The 19,574-nt window shown below is 36.2% G+C and overlaps 1 protein-coding gene across 22 annotated transcripts in view; it reads left to right on the top strand.

The window, feature by feature from the left end:
- The window catches only part of LOC149793181 (fibronectin type-III domain-containing protein 3a-like), a 165,332-nt gene that overhangs the window by 64,153 nt on the left and 81,605 nt on the right, over positions 1 to 19,574 (top strand). For all 22 annotated transcript variants that reach the window (XR_016422727.1, XR_016422728.1, XM_089967116.1 and 19 more), the window contains exons 8-10: positions 4,009 to 4,210; positions 6,397 to 6,524; positions 8,874 to 9,075. Coding sequence is in view for 20 of the 22 variants with exons in the window: in XM_089967116.1 (XP_089823242.1) it covers positions 4,009 to 4,210; positions 6,397 to 6,524; positions 8,874 to 9,075 (532 nt within the window). In the remaining 2 variants the exon portion in view is untranslated. The remainder of the gene's footprint in view (positions 1 to 4,008; positions 4,211 to 6,396; positions 6,525 to 8,873; positions 9,076 to 19,574) is intronic.

Raw genomic sequence — 19,574 nt, 5'->3', positions numbered from 1 at the left:
GTTTGGCCACCCTACTGAATTAATTCACAAAAGAAGAGCTTTACCAAGGTTTGCTGGATTTCAGCAGTATTTGGTGCATTGTTTAATGAACCTTAAATAAGGTTAATTTCCGGCAGTCAATGGCATTATTTACAGGAGTCATATCTTCTGCTGGTATTTTATATTGATATTGGTTTCAGCAGTAAATCTCAATCGTTGTATTGCAGAGTTTGGTCAGATGTGTTATGCAGCTTTGTAATAAGAAGACCTTGATTGAATTGAATTTTCATTGTTGCACATCATCATTTATGGGAGTTACTCTGCATTCCCATGTCCTTTCCTATGTGTGTGTCCTGATTTAGTTTCTGCAGCATAGCTTTGCCAATTATTTTGCATACAACCAACTTTACTATGTGGATTGAGATTTGTAAGACCTTGTGTGAATTTGATTTCTTCTTTCAATACATTCCCCGATCACATTGTGATAGAAATATTAACTCTTTATACTGCCATACTGTTATCGGTTGTCCAGCAGTCACTGGCCTACCCAATATTGCCAAACATCTAGGCAACACTGGCAGTCCAGCCAACACTGGTATTCCAGCCATCTCAGGATGGGGACCTTTTTGTTGAAATGGTCGAGTCAAATAGTTCATACAGGGATCTAAGTGATAAATCTGTCAATCTAACTATGCCTGTCGATACCTTATTATTACTATACTGGTGATTTCAATGAGAAATCTGTCCATGCCACAGTGTCATTATCATATCATTACTGTACCTGGGATTTGAGTGAAAAATCTGTCCATTCAATCAGGCCTTTGGTGCAGCCAGTACCGATGGTTACCGGAAAATTTGCATACTGCCAGTATCCAAACCAACCACACCGTTGACACCCAATTGATTGGATGTAATGCAAAATAAACCGCAGAGTCACCAGCCATCCTGCCATTCCAAGATGGGGTCCATCCAAGAATGATTTACAGAGATCTTATTGACATATCTGTCTGTCCATCATACTATCAGCAACATGCCAACCTGAATCAGCCGCCTTTTTCTTCTACAGGCTCAGCTCTTACCAGGACAGGCTTATGAGTCAAACAATTGCAACCTTCAGTTGTGGAGAGAATCTTAATAGTAACCAGCTGTATCATCCCTTTGCATGCCTGTGTCCCTCAAGTGGCCAACTTTACTCTGGTTCTTTGAGGAGAAACATCGGGCCCCAATTGATAGCAGTAGTTACTGCCCCATAATATTTGACACATTCTGGCATCATGACAAACATGTTTTTTGGCAAGATTGAGACCTCTTTGACCAATATCCCTTATTTTTGTCTCCAAAAGGATCCAATTCTGGGTTTTAACTTGGCTCAATTTGAACCCTTCAGACTTCTAGCCTACATGTCTCTAATGCAATTTAAGAGGGCTGCAAACCCCTTTTTGTTGATGCGCACTCCTTCCAGTTCAGATTGGAGGTTGAATGCTTCTGATGACACCATCATGCTGTGTAGCCCAAGATGGGTTACTATTTGTCGTTAGTCAAACAGTTGCCTTTTGCTTGGTCTCTTCCTCAGCTAGGTCCAGAACAGTAGCCATGCAAGATCTTTTTCGTGCTATCAGGCACTAACTTACAGTGCACAGAGATATGTGATGGCACATGCAAATTATACTTTCTTCCATTGTGATCTGGAACTCGTATCCTTTTTCTGGGCTGAAGAGGGTAGTACACTTGATTTACTCTGATGTCTCACCAGATTTTATCTACCTAGTGTATCTACAATTCCTAAGTTTCAAGCAATCTCTGTGAGCCAGAACACAGGATATCATGTTTCTTGCCTTTACTAATGACTGAAATGGGTCATATGCTTGGTGTACTCTGACACCTCACCAGATCAGAGCAGCCACATGTACTAGATTCCAGCTTAGAAGTATGGAGCCCTCTCTGCAAGCCTTGCTTTCGAACACAGTGTTTCGATCTGAGATATTTTAGAAGCTGTTGGCTGGCATGCAGAGTGAACCTTCTTGAGCTTTTACCTCAGATTTAGCACCACAGAAACAAATTTTGGATCTTGTAGGGCTGCTGGCAGCAGCACAGATGGCCACCAGACTCAACTGGATAAATCAACATGGTCTGTTAGCTTTGCTCAATTTGCCAGTGAAAATTTTTGTAGGTGAAAAGATTTCAACTTCATCTCAACTATATAGAAGTCCAGATCAAGGGATCCTGGGCTGTGTTGCTTGCCATTTTAGGAGAAACGTTATATTTCATATGGGGAATCCAGCCACTCATCCCCAGAAGGATTCCCTCCTCCTCTTACTTATTCACTCTTTACATAATGTGATTAGGGAATGTACTCGAAGGAGAAAACAAATTTGTAAGTATATTAACACTTACCCGATCACATTACTTAAAACCCTTCTAACCAACCCGCCATGTGAACATACATGTTAGTATCTCTCTCAGCTAAAACGCGATGATGCCTGGTGGTATCAAGGGGAGATAATGGGCAAGAATTACTGCCTTTTATCTCAAAACATGCAGGATAAAAAGGTTTTTGCCTTTTTGTATGACTGGATTCTTAAGGTAGCAGGTTAGTATTCCTAATGCATTGTGAATGGCATAAGTACTCAAAAGGAGAAACATAAGTTACTTTAAAATTTGCTTTCCAGGATTTTCCAATAGCAGTTACAGGAGTTGCGATGTTTAATTACTTGTTAACCATTTTTCATTTGTATTTGTGGCATAAATTTACTAAGGTTTGTTGGTTTTGAAAAAAATTGGTATTGGAGTTTGTGCTAATGAAATGGTTACCAAGTGTTCCATTTTTCCCCATATTTGTCTTGTGTTTTGGACCTGAATACGGGTGTATGTTTTTCTTGTTAAAAATTTGTATTTTAAGAAAAAAATTAAATTAAAAATTTCCTTGCAATTTTCTGATTAGAACTGATGCCTGCATCCATGCTGAGAGAAATATATCACATGTATATAGGGGTATAGAGTTCTAAAATATGATTGGTTCATTCGAAATCAAGGGTACCATGCCAGTCTGTAACCGTCATATTTATTGTAAAATGCTGCTGCTGCTGTCACTTTATCTCATCTTTGTGATATTCAAGTTCTGATCATATTGAAAAGGAAAGTATAAGAGTTTTCTCTAGCAAAGATGAGAAAACAGAACTGGACAGAAAATTATGCTATCATGTTCAGATTTGGGAAATCTTCTAGTCAAAAAGAAAACTTTACATTTTGCAGACCTTAAAATCGCAAAGATTACTCATGTGCTAGAATAAAAACAGTTAAGTGAAAGAATTTGCACACAATTCCAATCATCAATGAAACATGATACATTGGACTTGATAATGATAGAAAAAAAAGGAGTGGAATAGGCTTCTATAAACAGCCTGTGTCATAGTATGTGTTGCACTCTTGCATCTTCTGAATGGGCACCCATATGTAACAGGATGCTTGTTCAGAAGTTGCAAGAGTGTAACACATGCATCTTTGTCGTTATATAAATAATTTACTGTCCTACTTTACTGATGGTTGTATTTTTATCAATTTTAAGCAGTCAGTACTTTTGTATTCAGGGTTTGGCAGCTGTGCAGTGAGATCATGAATGACACAGGAAGTCAGCATTCATTCCATAATTTTATTTTCAGGAATTATTATTAAGCATGTACCTTAAATATTTTAAATATTCTTAGTAACCGGCCAGTCATGATATCATTTACAGGAATTATGGTGGTTTATTGCCTGTCAAGTTACTCTAATTAAAGGTTGTGATAAGAGAATTTCATTGAGCAAAAGCACATGTGATTCATCTTTTCCTAATAGCACATTTCATTTGTGTTTTATTATTTTTTTTTATTTGTCTGTAAGGAACACCTGCCTTTCATACCTTCACTAGAAATTCCTTGAATGTCTCTTCTGGACAAGTATTAATGTGTTTATTACTTTATTGGTATTTTAGTCAAGCATTTGTTGCATATGATCTGTTGACATATCTCAAATTGATGTTTCTCATATTAGGTGGAAATCATTCCATGTCAACAAGAGTATAAACTGTCCAGAGTTTTATGTGAATTTGATCCTGTTAACAACATTTGGGCATTAGCTGTAAGCTATAGGCTGTCATCACTTATGCCTGGAAGATACTACCAGGTAGAAATACAGGCCATAAACACACATGGAGAATCTTTGACACAAAGTTTTATCTTCAAGACCAAAGAGGGTAAGTAAGAATTATGTTGTATCCCACTTTTATTCAACACCTTCTGCATTTGTATTGATGCTTGGTATTCATATGCATGTTGTCTCCATTAGTGGATAATAAGAGATGTAGGCATTCCGTCTGGTGGCAAGAAATGATTTCGCTGCAGGTGTGAAAATCTCCTTCTTACTAATGGAGTAAACTTCTTCTGCTTTCAAGTTACAGTGTATGCATAATTTTTTCAAGAAAATGCTGCAGAATAAAATGAGAGGTGTTCCCAGACAATGTTGAACACCTTAATGGTATCTTGAAGTAGACTTGTTCAGAATAAAACCAAATTACATGCATTATGATTATATTGTGGAATGTTTTTGCTAGTTCAGTAGCAGGAAGTTTTCTGCTAAGTAAGTAATTAAAAATTGAACTTGAGAATGCATTAGTTGCACTCGTTATCTTTATTGACAAATAACAGTCTGTTGGTCTATGAGGTGAACTTGATGTCATTTGGCAACAGGATGCATATAGATGTATTGGTGGCTACAGTAGCATATTTCCTTCTTGTTATTTCCATCATTGTCAGTCATGGTTGTGTTCTGTTTGTTTTCTGAGCATAATGTATATCCAGACGTGAACAGTGTACTGTACAGTACACATATTGTGTTTTATGGAAAATCCACATTCCCATGGTGGATCTTGATTCTTTTCATGCTGTGTCCGTCATTGATAGGGCATAGTTGTTGTCATGGATTGTCCATGTTATGGCTTGTAGTGGACAGAGTAATTTGTATTGCCCAATTTAGAAGTCACAGCAATATAATTATGTAACTGGACATCCACTAAATCACATGGAAATTACCTGTTTGCTCAGCTGCATTACACAGTACAAAATGCTCTTGTTTAGTTTTACACAATGCAATTTAATGTTCAAAGACTAGTCCACTAAAACGTAATCGCATAACTTGTTTTGTGAGAAATATAACATTGCCAAGCAAAGAATGCCAAAAATATTTTGGTGTTTCACATAGTATACAAAGTATAGTTATATTAATTTTAATAGCAATACAGATTCTGCCATATAAAAGAGTAAAGGATATAGAAATCGGGTATGAGTATTAGCAGGTTTCATTCTGCCAGTAATTTTTAAATTGTTTGCTTAATATGTTCCCACAGATGGTAACATACACAGTGCTATACAGTATGCAACTTCTGCTAGTCTAGCCTGTTTAGTACTTACTGTGTGAGCTTTACCAGACATGGCCACCTGCCAATATTCTTTGGTGAGATCAGACTTTGAAATATATTGGTGCCTTGGCAATTTTGAAAATAACTCCACCCTATCTGGTATTTATTCTGCACCAAATGTAATGTTATTCATTTGAAAAAAGTCTAAGCTTTCTTTCTGGCCAATACTAAGGGGGATGAATACAGGTAGCTAGACAGTTTGATGATTCCCAAGTCTAACATTCTCCTGGTGGCCCTGAGTGGCCGAGTGGTCTAAAGCACTCTCCATTATGGATCACTGCCATCTCGCCTCTATCTGCATGGGTTCGAGTCCAGGATTTGGCCAATGTGGGTATGTGAGAAAGCTTACCAGTAGCTTCTCGTGGGTCGATGGTTCTTCCTGGGGTTTTCCCGGTTTCTTCCTCCACCATTAATACTGGCTGCCATGCATAGCCTATCATGTGCTCAAAAATGGCGTTAAACCCCACAACAACAGCAACAACATTCTCCTACACATTAAAGGGTCTTGGATGTCCTTTTATTCTGATCGGTTCTGACACATTAAGTTTATTTCCCATTTTGATAACCCAGTATGACCTGGTCTCTGTAAATACATATTTACACTTGCCAAATATCTCCTTGATTTGTTGATGTTGACCTTCAGGTAACACTTGACACCTGCTGACCTTTTAACCAAGCCAGTGGGGCACTTAAGGTGAGTTTCTGCACAGGGATCTAATTTCAGTTCTTGACTCAACTCATCTTCAGTGACAAAAGTACATATTACATTTAGCACCTCCCTTTCACCTCTTTGATCAGGCCTTTGAATGTATACAAAAGTATATATTACATTAGCACCTTACTTTCAGCTGTTTGATCAGGCCTTTGGATGTATAATTTCAAAGATTAGTGATATTAAGTGCACTCATGCCTGTTGTTTATTAATGTTTTCTGCATTTCATCATTTTGTATTCTGTTTATTGTAGGTGTCCCTAAGCCAGTGCAGATCACATCTCACCCTCACAGTCCTGATTCAATGTCATACCTGCTGATGTGGGATAAACCAGACGATGGAGGATGTCAGCTAGAAAAGTATATACTTAGGTATCAAGAGGTAAGAAGAATAATGCTGTTGAACTATAGTCTGAATATGCCTCCAGTTGTTTGTACCCTCCCACCAGTTCAAAAAATAAAAAACATCAATGAGATTTTAAAAATGCACAGAACTTAGTTCATGCATTGATTTATAATTTCAAACCTGATTATAACCAGGGATCCCTAATATTGTTATCATCATTTCATAGTGAATGGACATTTTCATTGGAAAATACAACCATGCTTGCTGGTCAAGAAATCTGATATCTATTCTCAAACAACTTTGAATTTTTTTTTCCCAAACCACATCATGTTGTGTTTGAAAAATGGAAATACATATCTAAATTGGGAAAATATGCAGGTATAAACTTAAAATGTGTTCTACATTCATGTATTGTGTATTTTGCTTTTGATCAAAAATTGGTAAGCAGCTGTGGACCTAGTTTTTAGTACAATATATCTGTATTTCATGAAGGATTTAATTATAAAATTTATCAGTCTGATTGACTTTGTGAGTGGAGTGAATGGGAGACCTTTGTTAATGTGCAATTTCAGCACAATTGAAAAACTGGTGTTTTCCATTTTTATGTTTCTGGTTTCCTGCATGCTTGATTATATATGTGACCTTTACAGAAGAATGCAAAAGTTTACAGTAATTTAATGAAAGGAAACTAAATTTCCTGATACAAATTTTTGACTTTGGAGATTTTGATTCATAGAAAAAATTAATATTTCATGGTCTGTAAAAGTGCTTCTTTTGCACATTTGAGGAATGTGCACACGAAGCAATGCAAAACATTTCCATCATCATGCAATATTGTTGTTTTTCATTTTGAGTCCTCCACTTTTTTCAGTATATGCATTATTTTAGTCACGACACTCTGGACCTTGGCTACTCTCCCATCTCTTAGGATTTGCCTATTTCACATGCTTTTGATATGATTTATTATGTTCTATAATTTGCTTTTAAGCACTGCAACAATAATTAGAGAACAGTAAGTGTATAGTGACATGAAACCTTTACTATGAAGGACACCTTAGCAATGTTGACATGAATCAACACCCTTTGAATGAATTACTGCCCCTCTTGATAAATTTGGCATGGTACTATCAGCATGACATCTGTTCATTTGTGTATCGATCCATAAACAGTTTTGCTTCTGCAAGTGAACTTTGCTGGAGATTGATGGATTTTAACCAGATTTTTTTACACTGCATTTTATTGACAAGATTATGAACAAGGCTGAGTTTAAGCATTTTACAATTTAATTTAGATGAATTATGCCCAATGACTGATTGCCTACCCTTCTGATGCAAGTCTCCAAAGAACTAGCTTCACCAAGGTTTGCTGGATTTCAGGTGAATTTGGTAAACTGCTTGATATTGATGAAACCTTAAATAAGTTTGATTTCCAGCAGTCCTTGGCATCATTTACATGAAACGTATCTTCTGCTGGTGTTTTCCACCGACATTGGTTTCTGTAGTTTTTCTTGGCCATTGCATTGTGGAGTTCAGTCAAATTTATTGTACAGATTTATAATAAGGAAACCTATAAGTTAATTGAATTGAGTTTTCATTGTTGCACATCATCATTTATAGGAGTTTTGCCACATCCCCTATACAAAGTCATCATTATTATTATTATTTACAGGAGTTATTCTGCATCTCCTTGTCCTTTCCTGTGTGTTGGTCCTGACTTGGTTTTTGTAGCATACCTTTACCAATGATTGTTGCATACAACTAAATTTAGTGTGTGGATTGACATTTATCAGACATTATCTAAATTTAGTGTGTGGATTGACATTTATCAGACATTATCTAAATTTAATTTTCCAGGATTTTCCAGTGATAATTACTGTAGTTGTATCGATTGATTGGTTCTCCTTTTTTCACAGCTATTTGCAACATAAATTTACAAAGGTTTTTTGGTTTTGCACAAATTTGGTATTGGGCTTTATATCAATGTGATCTTGAATGATGTAAGTTGACAGCATTCATTCCATTATCTTATTTTCAGGATTTATAATTAGATATGTAGCTTTATATTGATGAGACCTTAAATATTTTAAATGTGCTTTTTTCCAGCCATATGATGTCATTTACAAGAGTTATGGTCTTTTATTGCCTGTCAAATTACTTTGTTTAAAGGCTGTAGTAAGAGAATTCCTGTGAGTATGGCAATTGGGATTCAACTTTTGCTAACAGCACATTTCATTGTTTGTTTGTTTTTTGTTTTCTTGTAGAGCCTTTACATGCAATTCCGTGACTATCTCTTTTGGACAGGTTTTAAATGGGTTTATTACTCAGTCAGTATTGTAGTCAAAATTTTGCTGATCTGTTGATATTTCAAAATTGATATTTTTCATAGGTTGAAATCATTCCAAATAAACCAGAGTATGAACTGTCCAGAGTTTTATGTGAATTTGATCTTGTTGACAACATTCTGCCATCAGCAGTAAGCTATAAGCTGTCATCACTTATGCCTGGAAGATACTACCAGGTAGAAATTCAGGCTATGAACACACAGGGGCAATCTTTTCCACAAAGGTTTATCTTCAAGACCAAAGAGGGTAAGTAAGAATTTTGTTGTATGCCATTTTGTTCAACATTATTTTGCATTAGTGGATAGCAATCTTCGGGTGGCTAGAAAAGGTTGGCTTAAGGTTTGCAAAATTTACCATTCTTAACAGTAGAATGAAATTCTGCTTTCAAGTTACAGTGTACTGCATTAATTTGAACACTTTATAGGGATTATTTGATACAAAATCCACCACTGAAAACTTTATTTGAATGCAATAAAAATGGAGAAATACTCAAGAAATGTTTTACACTTTAGTGTTATATTGAAGTAGACTGGGGCAGAATAAAACCAAATCACATGACATTATGGTTCCATTGTGAAACTATTTGCACTAGTTCAGTGTGAAATTGGAAATGTTTTAATAAAAACAGGAGTCATCTTTATTGATAAATAGCACTATATTGGTGTTTAAGGTGCGCATGGTATCATGAGACAAACAGGATCTACGTAATGTATTTGTGGCTACAGTAGCATATTTATGTGGTGCTATTCCCATCATTGGCTGACAGTCATGGTTGTGTTTTGATTTTTTTTATTGAGCACAATGTACGTCCAGGTGTGAATAGTGTACTTGATAAACTTGTAATGATTATAAGTTGTCACACCCCTTTTTAATAGCTACAAAAACCCAATTTCTCTTTGACCCTCATCTAAGTTGAGTGTTTTTTTAAAATTCTGATCTAACCAATTCTATGTGATAAAGCTGTAACTGATTACTTTTACTTACTTTCTTTTGAGTAATTGAATTTTAACATACCTGGTCATAGGGCCAAGCGAGCTTAAGGTAGGGTCCTTCTTTGTTTGTGCATTATCTATCATTTGTTTCCAATTGCTTTTTATGTCTTCTCAAAACTTGCTCAATAGAATGTGACCGAATTCTGAAGAATGGATCCTGGTTAAAGCACTGTCATTTGTTTTAAAACCAGCATTACTTAAATCAGAAGAAACTTTTAATTGAAGTCATCTCAAAACCCACTCAACACAATTTGACCAAGTTCGACAGAAAGCATCCTTTCTTAACAATCTTGTGTCCACTACAAAGAAAACACTTAGAAATATTAAAATAATATTTAGATGACATTTCAAAAAGACATTCAATGGTACCTGAGCGATTTGAGGGGCCACGAGTGGCCGAGTGGTCTGAAGCGCTCTGCGTTATGGATCACTGCCATCTCACCTCTGTCTGTATAGGTTCGAGTCTCGGATTTGGCTAATGTGGATATGTGAGAAAGCTTGCCAGTAGCTTCTCATGGGTCGGTGGTTCTTTCTAGGGTTTTCCCGGGTTCTTCCTCCACCATTAATACTGACCGCCATGTATAGCCTATCGTGTGCTGAAAAATGGCGTTAAACCCTACAACAACAACAACAATGAGCAATTTGACAGAAAGCATATCATCATGAACGTCTTTCAGATTTCCTCAGATGATGCTGATCTGCCAACATTACTAAACAAATATAAAACAAACCAACTAAGAATTACTTCTCAAACAATGCTTGACGAATGTTTCCAGGTATATAGGGTTTTAAAACTTATATTAATAATGTCAGTCAACTATAAAATATTGCTGCTATTGCTCTAAAGTAGACAAACCTTTAAATGATTTCTTCTCATGTTCTCTGAAGCTGCTTAGCAGAAACTGATCATGGTGAACAGAAGTCATTCTAGTAGTGTGGGCTTTCAGATTGTGCAAATAGTGAAATTTGCCATCAGATATAATGACCGTAAAATACGATGGAAGGTCATTTGAATGGCTTCTTTTTAAAAACTACTCAGTGGAATTTGAGAAATTCATAATGTTTACAGAAAGCAATATCATCTGAAAGGCTTTTCAATTACACAAATGATTAATATAGTTGATCTTACTCATTTAAAGAAAAATATAAACTCTTGAACAGCTTAATGAAAATGATCATTTAGTGAACTTTGATCAGGTTCCAAGCTTGAACACATTTCACACATATACAGATAATGCTAAATTTGGCTGTTATTACTAAAAGTAGGAAAACATTTACTCAAGAGTGTTTAAAATAACTGCCAAACAGAATCTGACCAACTTTGGCACAATGAATCTAGGCATAGCAGTCTTTTCAACACTGGGTAAATGATGCTAATGAAGATTCAGAAACAGGACAAACTTTAAAACAATCACCTTAATTAAATATGCAGCCAATAGCATCTAAGTTTTGAAATAGGGCCAAGTATCCAGTAACAGGAGAGAGATCATAGGGACAGTGCTTGATTTATAAATGATATGTTCTTGCCTGTATAATGTCCTGTACAGATATTCTGCCGAATAAGATAATCACAGCAACATGAATATAATTTGTGGCAGCTAGATAATAATAATAATAATAATGAGGACTTTGTATAGCGCTTAATCTTAAGAAGCTCTAAGCGCTTTACAACTTTAGACAACACCTATAAGATAAGAAACATAATAATACTATTACAAAAACAGCATGAAACTTGAAAAACATTTAAAAAAAATAAAAAAAACATGCTGAGAATATTTTAGGTAGGAAACATTATTAGGTCTTTAAGTTTGCTGTCGAAATAAGTGAGTTTTGAGAGCCCTCTTGAATGTGATCACTGTGTCTTTTTGTCTAAGTTCAGTGGGCAATTCATTCCACATTGCTGGGCCCTGGTATGCAAAAGAACGCTGTCCATATGACTTTGTTTTCATACTTGGAATAATGAGTATACGATTGTCAGAAGAGGAGTGTAAGTATCTTGCTGGTGTGTACACATGGGTGAGGTCAATTAGGTATGTTGGGTTGGAGTCCGTCAGTGAAACGTAGCACAGAGAACAAATTTTGTGTTTGATTCTGGATCGAATGGATAGCCAGTGTAGGGTACAGAGCAGTGGGAAGGAGTGATCTGATCATGGTACTCTAAGTATGATCCGAGCAGCTGTGTTTTGAACTTTTTGAAGTTTCTGGAGTAGATATTGAGATGAACCAGACAGAATTGAGTTACAATAGTCCAGTCTTGAAAGTACTAATGAACACACAAGTGTTTTAGTGGCATCAACTGAAAGATATTTGCGAATTGAGCTGATGCATCTCAGCTCAAGATATGCAGCCTTGCATATGTTCATGACATGTTGGTGCAGTGTGAGAGTACTGGCCAGAATAACACCTAGGTTTTGTACTGACTGTGTGAATTTAATGTTGGCATTGCTGATATTTATTGTTTTAGGTAAAGGATGTGAATGAGAAAGTCTTTTTGTTGTGATCAGAATGGCCTCAGTTTTATCATCATTCATTTGCAGCTTGTTACAAGTCATCCATGATTTCACATCAGAAATGCACCTCTCTACACCTTGGATGGTAGCATCAACTTCAGTTGGGTGGCTAGTTTTGAATATTTGCATGTCATCAGCGTACAATTGATGAGACACTGGATGATGATCTATGACACTTGAGAGCAGCTGAGTGTACAGAATAAAGAGAACAGGTCCAAGAACAGACCCCTGTGGAACACCACAACATAGATCAACTGGGTTGGAGTGTATTCCATTTGCAGATACAATTTGTCTCCTATTGACCAAGTATTACTTGAACCAGAGTAAGGTTGTATCATGAATGCCAAATGCATGCTGGAGACAGTGAAGTAATATATCATGGTCTATTGTGTCAAATGCTGCAGACAAATCAAGGAGGGTGAGGACTGTAATCTTTCCACTATCCAATGCAGAGAGAATGTCATTAACTACTTATAAAAGAGTAGTTTCAGTACTGTGGCAAGGGCGATATGCAGATTGTACATTGCTAAAAAGACTGTTTGAATTCAGTTGAGATACAAGCTGGGATAGAACAACCTTTTCTAAGATTTTTGGAATGAATCAGAGATTAGAAACTGGGCGGTAGTTCTTTAAATCGTTATGGTCTAGTGTTGGTTTCTTCAGCACAGGCTTTACAACGGCAGTTTTGAAAAATGATGGGAATTCCTCAGATGAGAGAGAGGTATTAATAACGTGAGTTAGTGAAGGCAATACTGGATCTAAGCACTCAAGCAGCAGTGATGTTGGAATTGGATCAAGTTCACATGACTTTGGTGCACTCTTCAACACGATTGTATGTACAAAATCCATAGAGACAGGTTCAAATGCTGCTAATGGTTGCCGCTCCAATTCTGTATCCCAACTGTATAGTGACGACGAGTCAATTGAAATTGTGGGGTCAAGCTTATCTCTTATGGTTTGTACTTTGTCATGGAAAAAATTTGCAAACATGTCCAGAAGGTCGACTAGAGAGAAGGTAGTTGGAAGTGGTGTTGATTTGTTCCTTGACATTAGCTTGTCAGTAATCTTGAAGAGCTCTTTGCAGCTGGAACTTTCCATGATCTTAGTAGTGTAGTGGGCTGATTTCGCTGCATGGACTATATTTGTGATGTTCTTCTTAGCGACTTCATAGATTTGCTTATGAATAGTGAGTCTGGTGGAAAGCCAGAGCCTCTCAGCTTTACAGCAGTCTCTTTTAGTAGTGCAAAGCTGGTCCCTAACACTGCTATACCATGGAGAACACTTTTTAATTGATACTCTGCATTTGGTAGCTGGGGCATGTTTGTCAAGTAATGAACGCAGACAGTTATCGAATTGTTCTGCGGTAGGAGGTAAGCAAGTTGTTAGGTTAGCTTGGATGTCATGCATTAATTTGGTTCTATTTATCATATGGAGGTTTCTCTTAGTAGCAGATAAAGGTGGAGCGTTAGGGACTGATACGTCAAGATGGCATAAAATGCAGAGGTGATCTGATGCAAGGTCATGGGATATCAGGGAGGACTGTAGAATGTTATCATCAGGTCTATGAAGAATCCAGTCTAAAATGTGACCATGTTTATGGGTGGGTTGGTTAACTGACTGTTTGAGGTTGAAAACATTAATGGAATCTATGAGTTTTAATGTATTTGAGTTTTCGGGACAGTCAAGTGAAAGTTGAAATCTCCAAGAACAATTAGGTTGCCACCTATCAAATTTCCATAGTCCAGGAGATTTGGAAACTGCTCCAAAAAGGGAGAGTCAGCTAGCTTGTTTTTTCTACTAGGAGGAGGGCAGTATAGGCAGAAAAAATGTACTGACCTTTGCTCCAGTGTGAGTGTGGTTTGGACTAGTTCAAACGATGTATGGTCAAAATTGAATGTTGTGGTGTAGTTCAGACATTTTATCATGGAGTTCTTTGTGATGACAGCAATTCCACCTCCGCGAGAATTTTGGGGGAACGACTTGATGGAGTAACCAGTGGGTGTTAGATCCGCACACTTGGGCTCATCACCCGATGTTTTTAGCCATGTTTCTGTCAAGAATAATATGTCAACATTTTCGTCGTTGATAAAATTAACTATTTCTGTGCGTTTTTCCGGTGGTCCTACTGACTGGGCATTGAATAATGCAATGCGCAGAGGTATTTCTTGGATAGTTGACATAAAGGTTGATGAATTAATTGGGATTTGAATTAAGTTATCTAAATTAACGGTCAAATTTTTTTTTTAATGGTTGTGTCGTAATAAGGGAGATAACTGGAATTCTTTTTCCTGTTCTACGCCGGCCAGCTTTGAAACGTTTTTTTTTTTGCTTCTGTTTACATTTAGGTAATGATGAATGTAGTCCCAGTTCATTTAGTTTAGAGCACAATGTAGTGTGGAGAGTCAAGGCGTGAACATTTAAAGCAATTAATGAGGGTCCATCATAGCATAAACGGGTTGACAGTTGAGTATCATGTGATGGCGGTTTGTTCAAAAACAGTGGAGCAAGACAGCTGAGAAAAACTCTAATTATTCTCATTTCCAAAACAAGGAGATGAAGAAACACATACAAATTTAACATTCAGTACATAATGAACACAATAACATAGATGAAAATAGGCATTAAGCACAAATGTCATGAAAACGGCACTAAAAAACGGAACAGCTGCTTCAAGACGGTTAAGCAATAGCGGCCATCTTGTATAATCTTGTATGTTCCATCTTTTTCACTACCATCTATAGTTTTAGTGCATGAATGAATTTGCATTCACAAGCTGACAATATGAACTACACAGATGAATTATATCAGGCTCACTCATACCTCAGGTTTATAAATTTTTCTCCACATTTCTTCAGTTCTATTTTTAATGAAAAGAGTTTGAGGTTAAATAAATTGTGTCTTGTGGGAGAAATTGGCATGTGTCTTGTGGGAGAAATTGACATGTTTGAGTATGTATTATCTTGTGTAGATGGACAAAATAACTTTCTTTGTCTTTATGTTTGTGGTTTATTGAAATAATAAAAAAATGACAAAAATTGATACCTCATGAGAATAGTTTATCCACAATATTGTAGAATCCATCTTGAAAGACCACAGTATCTGCCAAAAAAATAATTGTTCTCTCAAGACATGTGTTCTCTAATGATAGGTGATAGCACAAGACATGTCTGCATGGATAATCTGGTCTCTCAAGATGGGTGATCTCTCATATCAGTAATGTGTCAAGACAGGTTTTACAAATATCACATAACTGGCAATATTTGCAAACATTAAAGGAGCACTAGTGCATACATTTTAAAAGTATTTACTTTTGCACTTCTATTCTGTTAGATTCAAAATATCAAAATATGTTGAAATTAACGTTGTGTTTGATCTTAAAAAGCTGAAAATTGCATTTAAAGATGGTCAAACTTTGACATATTTAGGTCTTTCCTCCTCTTTTAAAAATAACTGACACATAATATAATGTGACAAATTGGTATCCTAAAGCACAAGTGATGCAAGTGGATGTTTATGCTTATGTGAAAATTGAAGAGTATCTACTGCTGTTGCCCATGTAATGAAAGAATTTCACTACATAGTATTGTATTCTTCTGGAACTAAAGCAATTTTTATATGCAGTTGTAGAGCAGTAGATAAGCAAGTAAACTTCTTGCATAGTTGGATTTCAGGGGTCATCTAAAGTTGTTACCAACTGAAAGTTTATCATATCTCTCTCTCTCCCTTGCTCTCTATCACTCTTTCTCTCTCCCTCTGTCAAAATAAAATGATGAACCCAGATATATGTTTATAGTGTAAACACATACTAAACCCAAGTTGACCAATAGTGAAGTTTTAATGTTAATCAGTATAGCAGTATAAGAGTTTCAGCATGGGCATTGAAAACAGATTAACCCACACACAGATGTGCAGTTTAAAGTAAATCCCATACTGCCAGCTTATTGACATGAATGTATAAAAGTAAATATTTTGAACATGCCACAGCTCGTAACTTTTCAGTCATACCAAAGACGTAAAAAAATCGTATTAGCAACTGCCTCGCTTGGTGCTCAGCATTAAGAGGACTGGTCAGTCTAGTGTCAGGATAATGCGACTGGGTGGAACATGATGATACATGTCTGTGGCATGATGCCTCAGTGCTAGACGTCACTATAAACTGCAAACAATATTACAATACTTTTGTAAAGTTTATGTCACTTCATGTAAGATAAATATTAATAAATATATGACATTATTTGTTTCATTTCTCAGTTTCTATGAAGCTACAAGCAGTTGGAACACTCCTCATATTTGTAGCCTGCTTCACAAATATGTTGATGTGAGGAGTTCTTTAAAAGCAATATTTGTGTCATATTTAAAGTATTGATAAATACCATAAATCAGTGAATATAACAGGCAGATTATCCAGGTTTTTCCCCACCATGCACCTCTCCCTCAGGGTATATATGTCTGTGTTATACCAATTTGAATTTTACTTGTATTACCATATTGTAGTAGTATTTAGAAGACTAGTTTACTGTTTCAAACAATGCACAAAGTCTGAAATAGTAAACAAGTTTAATGTTGATTATATAGTTACATTTTTACATCTCAGCTAAATTTGTTGAAGCTTAAAAATGATATAATAACATGACAAGATCAACATATTTAATAAAGTCAGCAGCAGTATAGTTGTGTTTACTAAATTCTTCAACTGTCATAGATATTATTTTATAATATGAGCTTCTGTAGGTCAGTATATCAATGTCAGTAATATTAAAAAATGAGATATACAAATTTGGTTAATTAGAATTTGTGAACTTCTATAGCATCAAGTAAAAGTTAATTTATTACCTTACTTAGTGTAAAGCTACTAAATAATGTTGGGGGGGTGGGCCCGAATGGCTGAGTGGTCTAAAGCGCTTTCAGTTACGGATCACTGCCATCTCACTGCTGTCTGCATGGGTTTGAGTCTAGGATTTGGCCAATGTGGGTATGTGAGAAAGTTTGCAAGTAGCTTCTCATGAGTCGTGGTTCTTCTCGGGGTTTTCCCAGGTTCTTCCTCCATCATTGATACTGGCTGCCATGCACAGCCTATCATGTGCTGAAAAATGGCGTTAAACACAAAAACAACAACAACTAAATAACGTTAATACATGCGATGCTGCAGCTTTAAAAAAATCCAACCTACACATTATCCTAAAATACTTGATGCTGCAGTCAGCTTGAAAAAAAGTCTGCATCGCTTCAGTCATAACTAACAGCATCATTCTCAATTTCTGTATTTTCAAAACCCTCAAAACTTTCATCGTACTTGCAATCTTGGAAAACATCAATAACCTTGGCTAGATGTGCTTCTTTGATGGCTGAAGCCTGTGATGCTGCATCACATTAGCTGTCTTAGTCATATTCAGAGCTAGATCAATTGAATTCTTGAAGGGTTTAACATTTATGAAATCCATTGCGAACATTAGCCAGTGTTATTCTTGCCCAAGCTGCCAATACCCGTTTGCAAACTCCAATGTAAAATCAAGCATCTGCTTCATGCCATCTGGTGATTATTTACAGGTAGGTGACTATTTTATTAATTTTCAATTATGGGTAATAGATAGGTGCATCTTTGGTCCTGCATTTAACAAAGAGAGCACATGTCATCATGGGATGTTTGAGGTAGCTCAGTGTGAAGAAACTAATTATGATTTGACCCAGATTGGTTGAAATGGCTCTGCTGCTCTGCTACAGTTCATTGGTAAACAGAAAAGATGATTCACCATACGCTAGTATTCAGACATGATTTTTCTGTTTTAAAGCGGATTTCCCCTTTTATCCTGACTTTCAGATTTTCAGATTTTTCTTGATATAGTCCATTTTTTATATCATCTCCGATCTTGTTTTAAAAAATGTTCTGTCCGCTCTCATTCTGCAACAACCCTTGTAAATTATTTGTTCCATATATTAGTTAGCGCCTGACTCTCATAATGAGTGTTCTGATTGGTCAAAGGTTTAAATTCATCCAATGAATCTTCATGTAATGGGAACTGATGGCAATGGAAAGAAGAAAAATGCTTGCAAAACATGGCGTCCCGAGTTGTTAAGAGAGACTATGACATGAAAAGTTTAGATAAAGGTTTAAAAAACATATGGAAATGGGAATGGCTGGAGCAAAAAGTTGACAGAAATTTTGTTGGTCAGTTTATAAGAAAACTGAATGCCAGAGGACTGACATTTTGTGACCTCTGCTCTATGGTAATCACAGTTGGAAGAGTTTGGAACAGCACCTAAAAAAGAAGCTGTACATGGAAAAACTGAACTTCAGAAGGCATCTGGAAAAAGTGTGGTTAATTATTATTAGAAGATTTTTTTGCATGAGAGAACAAATGTAGCCCTCTGTCAAAATTTGCACACTGCATGTTGCCAATACAAGCACCAGCTTGAAAGGAAAAAGGCTTTCACTGAGAAGGAAAAGAAATTATTGCACATTGAGCCAAAAAAGTCAGTAGTGACAAAAAGGAAGGCTAAAGAAATCTTTGCCAAAGCTGCAAAAAGATCTCACCTAGCATATCAACAGGTTGTGTCCATTGGAGAAAAAGACAATTGAATGTATGGGATTATTTGTATATAGTTGATGCACTTGGGTGTTTTTTTTACAGATTTGTTATGAAAAGAAGAAAGTATAATATATTTACTGCAAAAATTGTGAAATTATTGTGACTTAATGACAATGTGAACAATGACATGCACATGAAATAACTTTAGCATCAATTGTATTGCTGAAAAAATTCATGTGACTATAAATATTGTGAAATTATTGAAGTTGAACACTTTTGGTAAGCTTATTAGTTTTTCAAGTGATTAGTTTTGATTATTTTATGATCATAGGTTGCACCAGGAGCAGTTTTTTTATGAGTGCAAAATGCATTTTTAGCTGGGAGCCTTCGGTCCCCTTGACCCCCAGAAGTGGAGGCTCTGCCCCTCAAGCCCCAAATCCCCCTTAAACTTTTTTCTGCTTTTTTAATGGAAACCAAAATCATGTCTGAGTATTTTTGTTTATAATTAAAAGAAGCCAACACAGATTTTTTTCATGTATTATTCTTTATGAAAACCTGCAGGTCATATAGATCCATGGGTAATCTACTTGCTACACACAGTAAAAAAACTGCGTGCAGTACATGAGTGCATGTTATACGTGGACACATCTTATATTTGCCTGTCTACGGTATCTTTAAAAATCATCGGAAAAGCAGCATGTTACATGCTTCTCCTG

The sequence above is a fragment of the Sinohyriopsis cumingii genome, chromosome 8, assembly GCF_028554795.1.
Source record: "Sinohyriopsis cumingii isolate HCF-2022 chromosome 8, ASM2855479v2, whole genome shotgun sequence".
NCBI lineage: Eukaryota > Metazoa > Mollusca > Bivalvia > Unionida > Unionidae > Sinohyriopsis > Sinohyriopsis cumingii.
The sequence above is the reverse complement of the archived record's forward strand: the minus strand, read 5'-3'. Positions and strand labels throughout refer to the sequence as shown.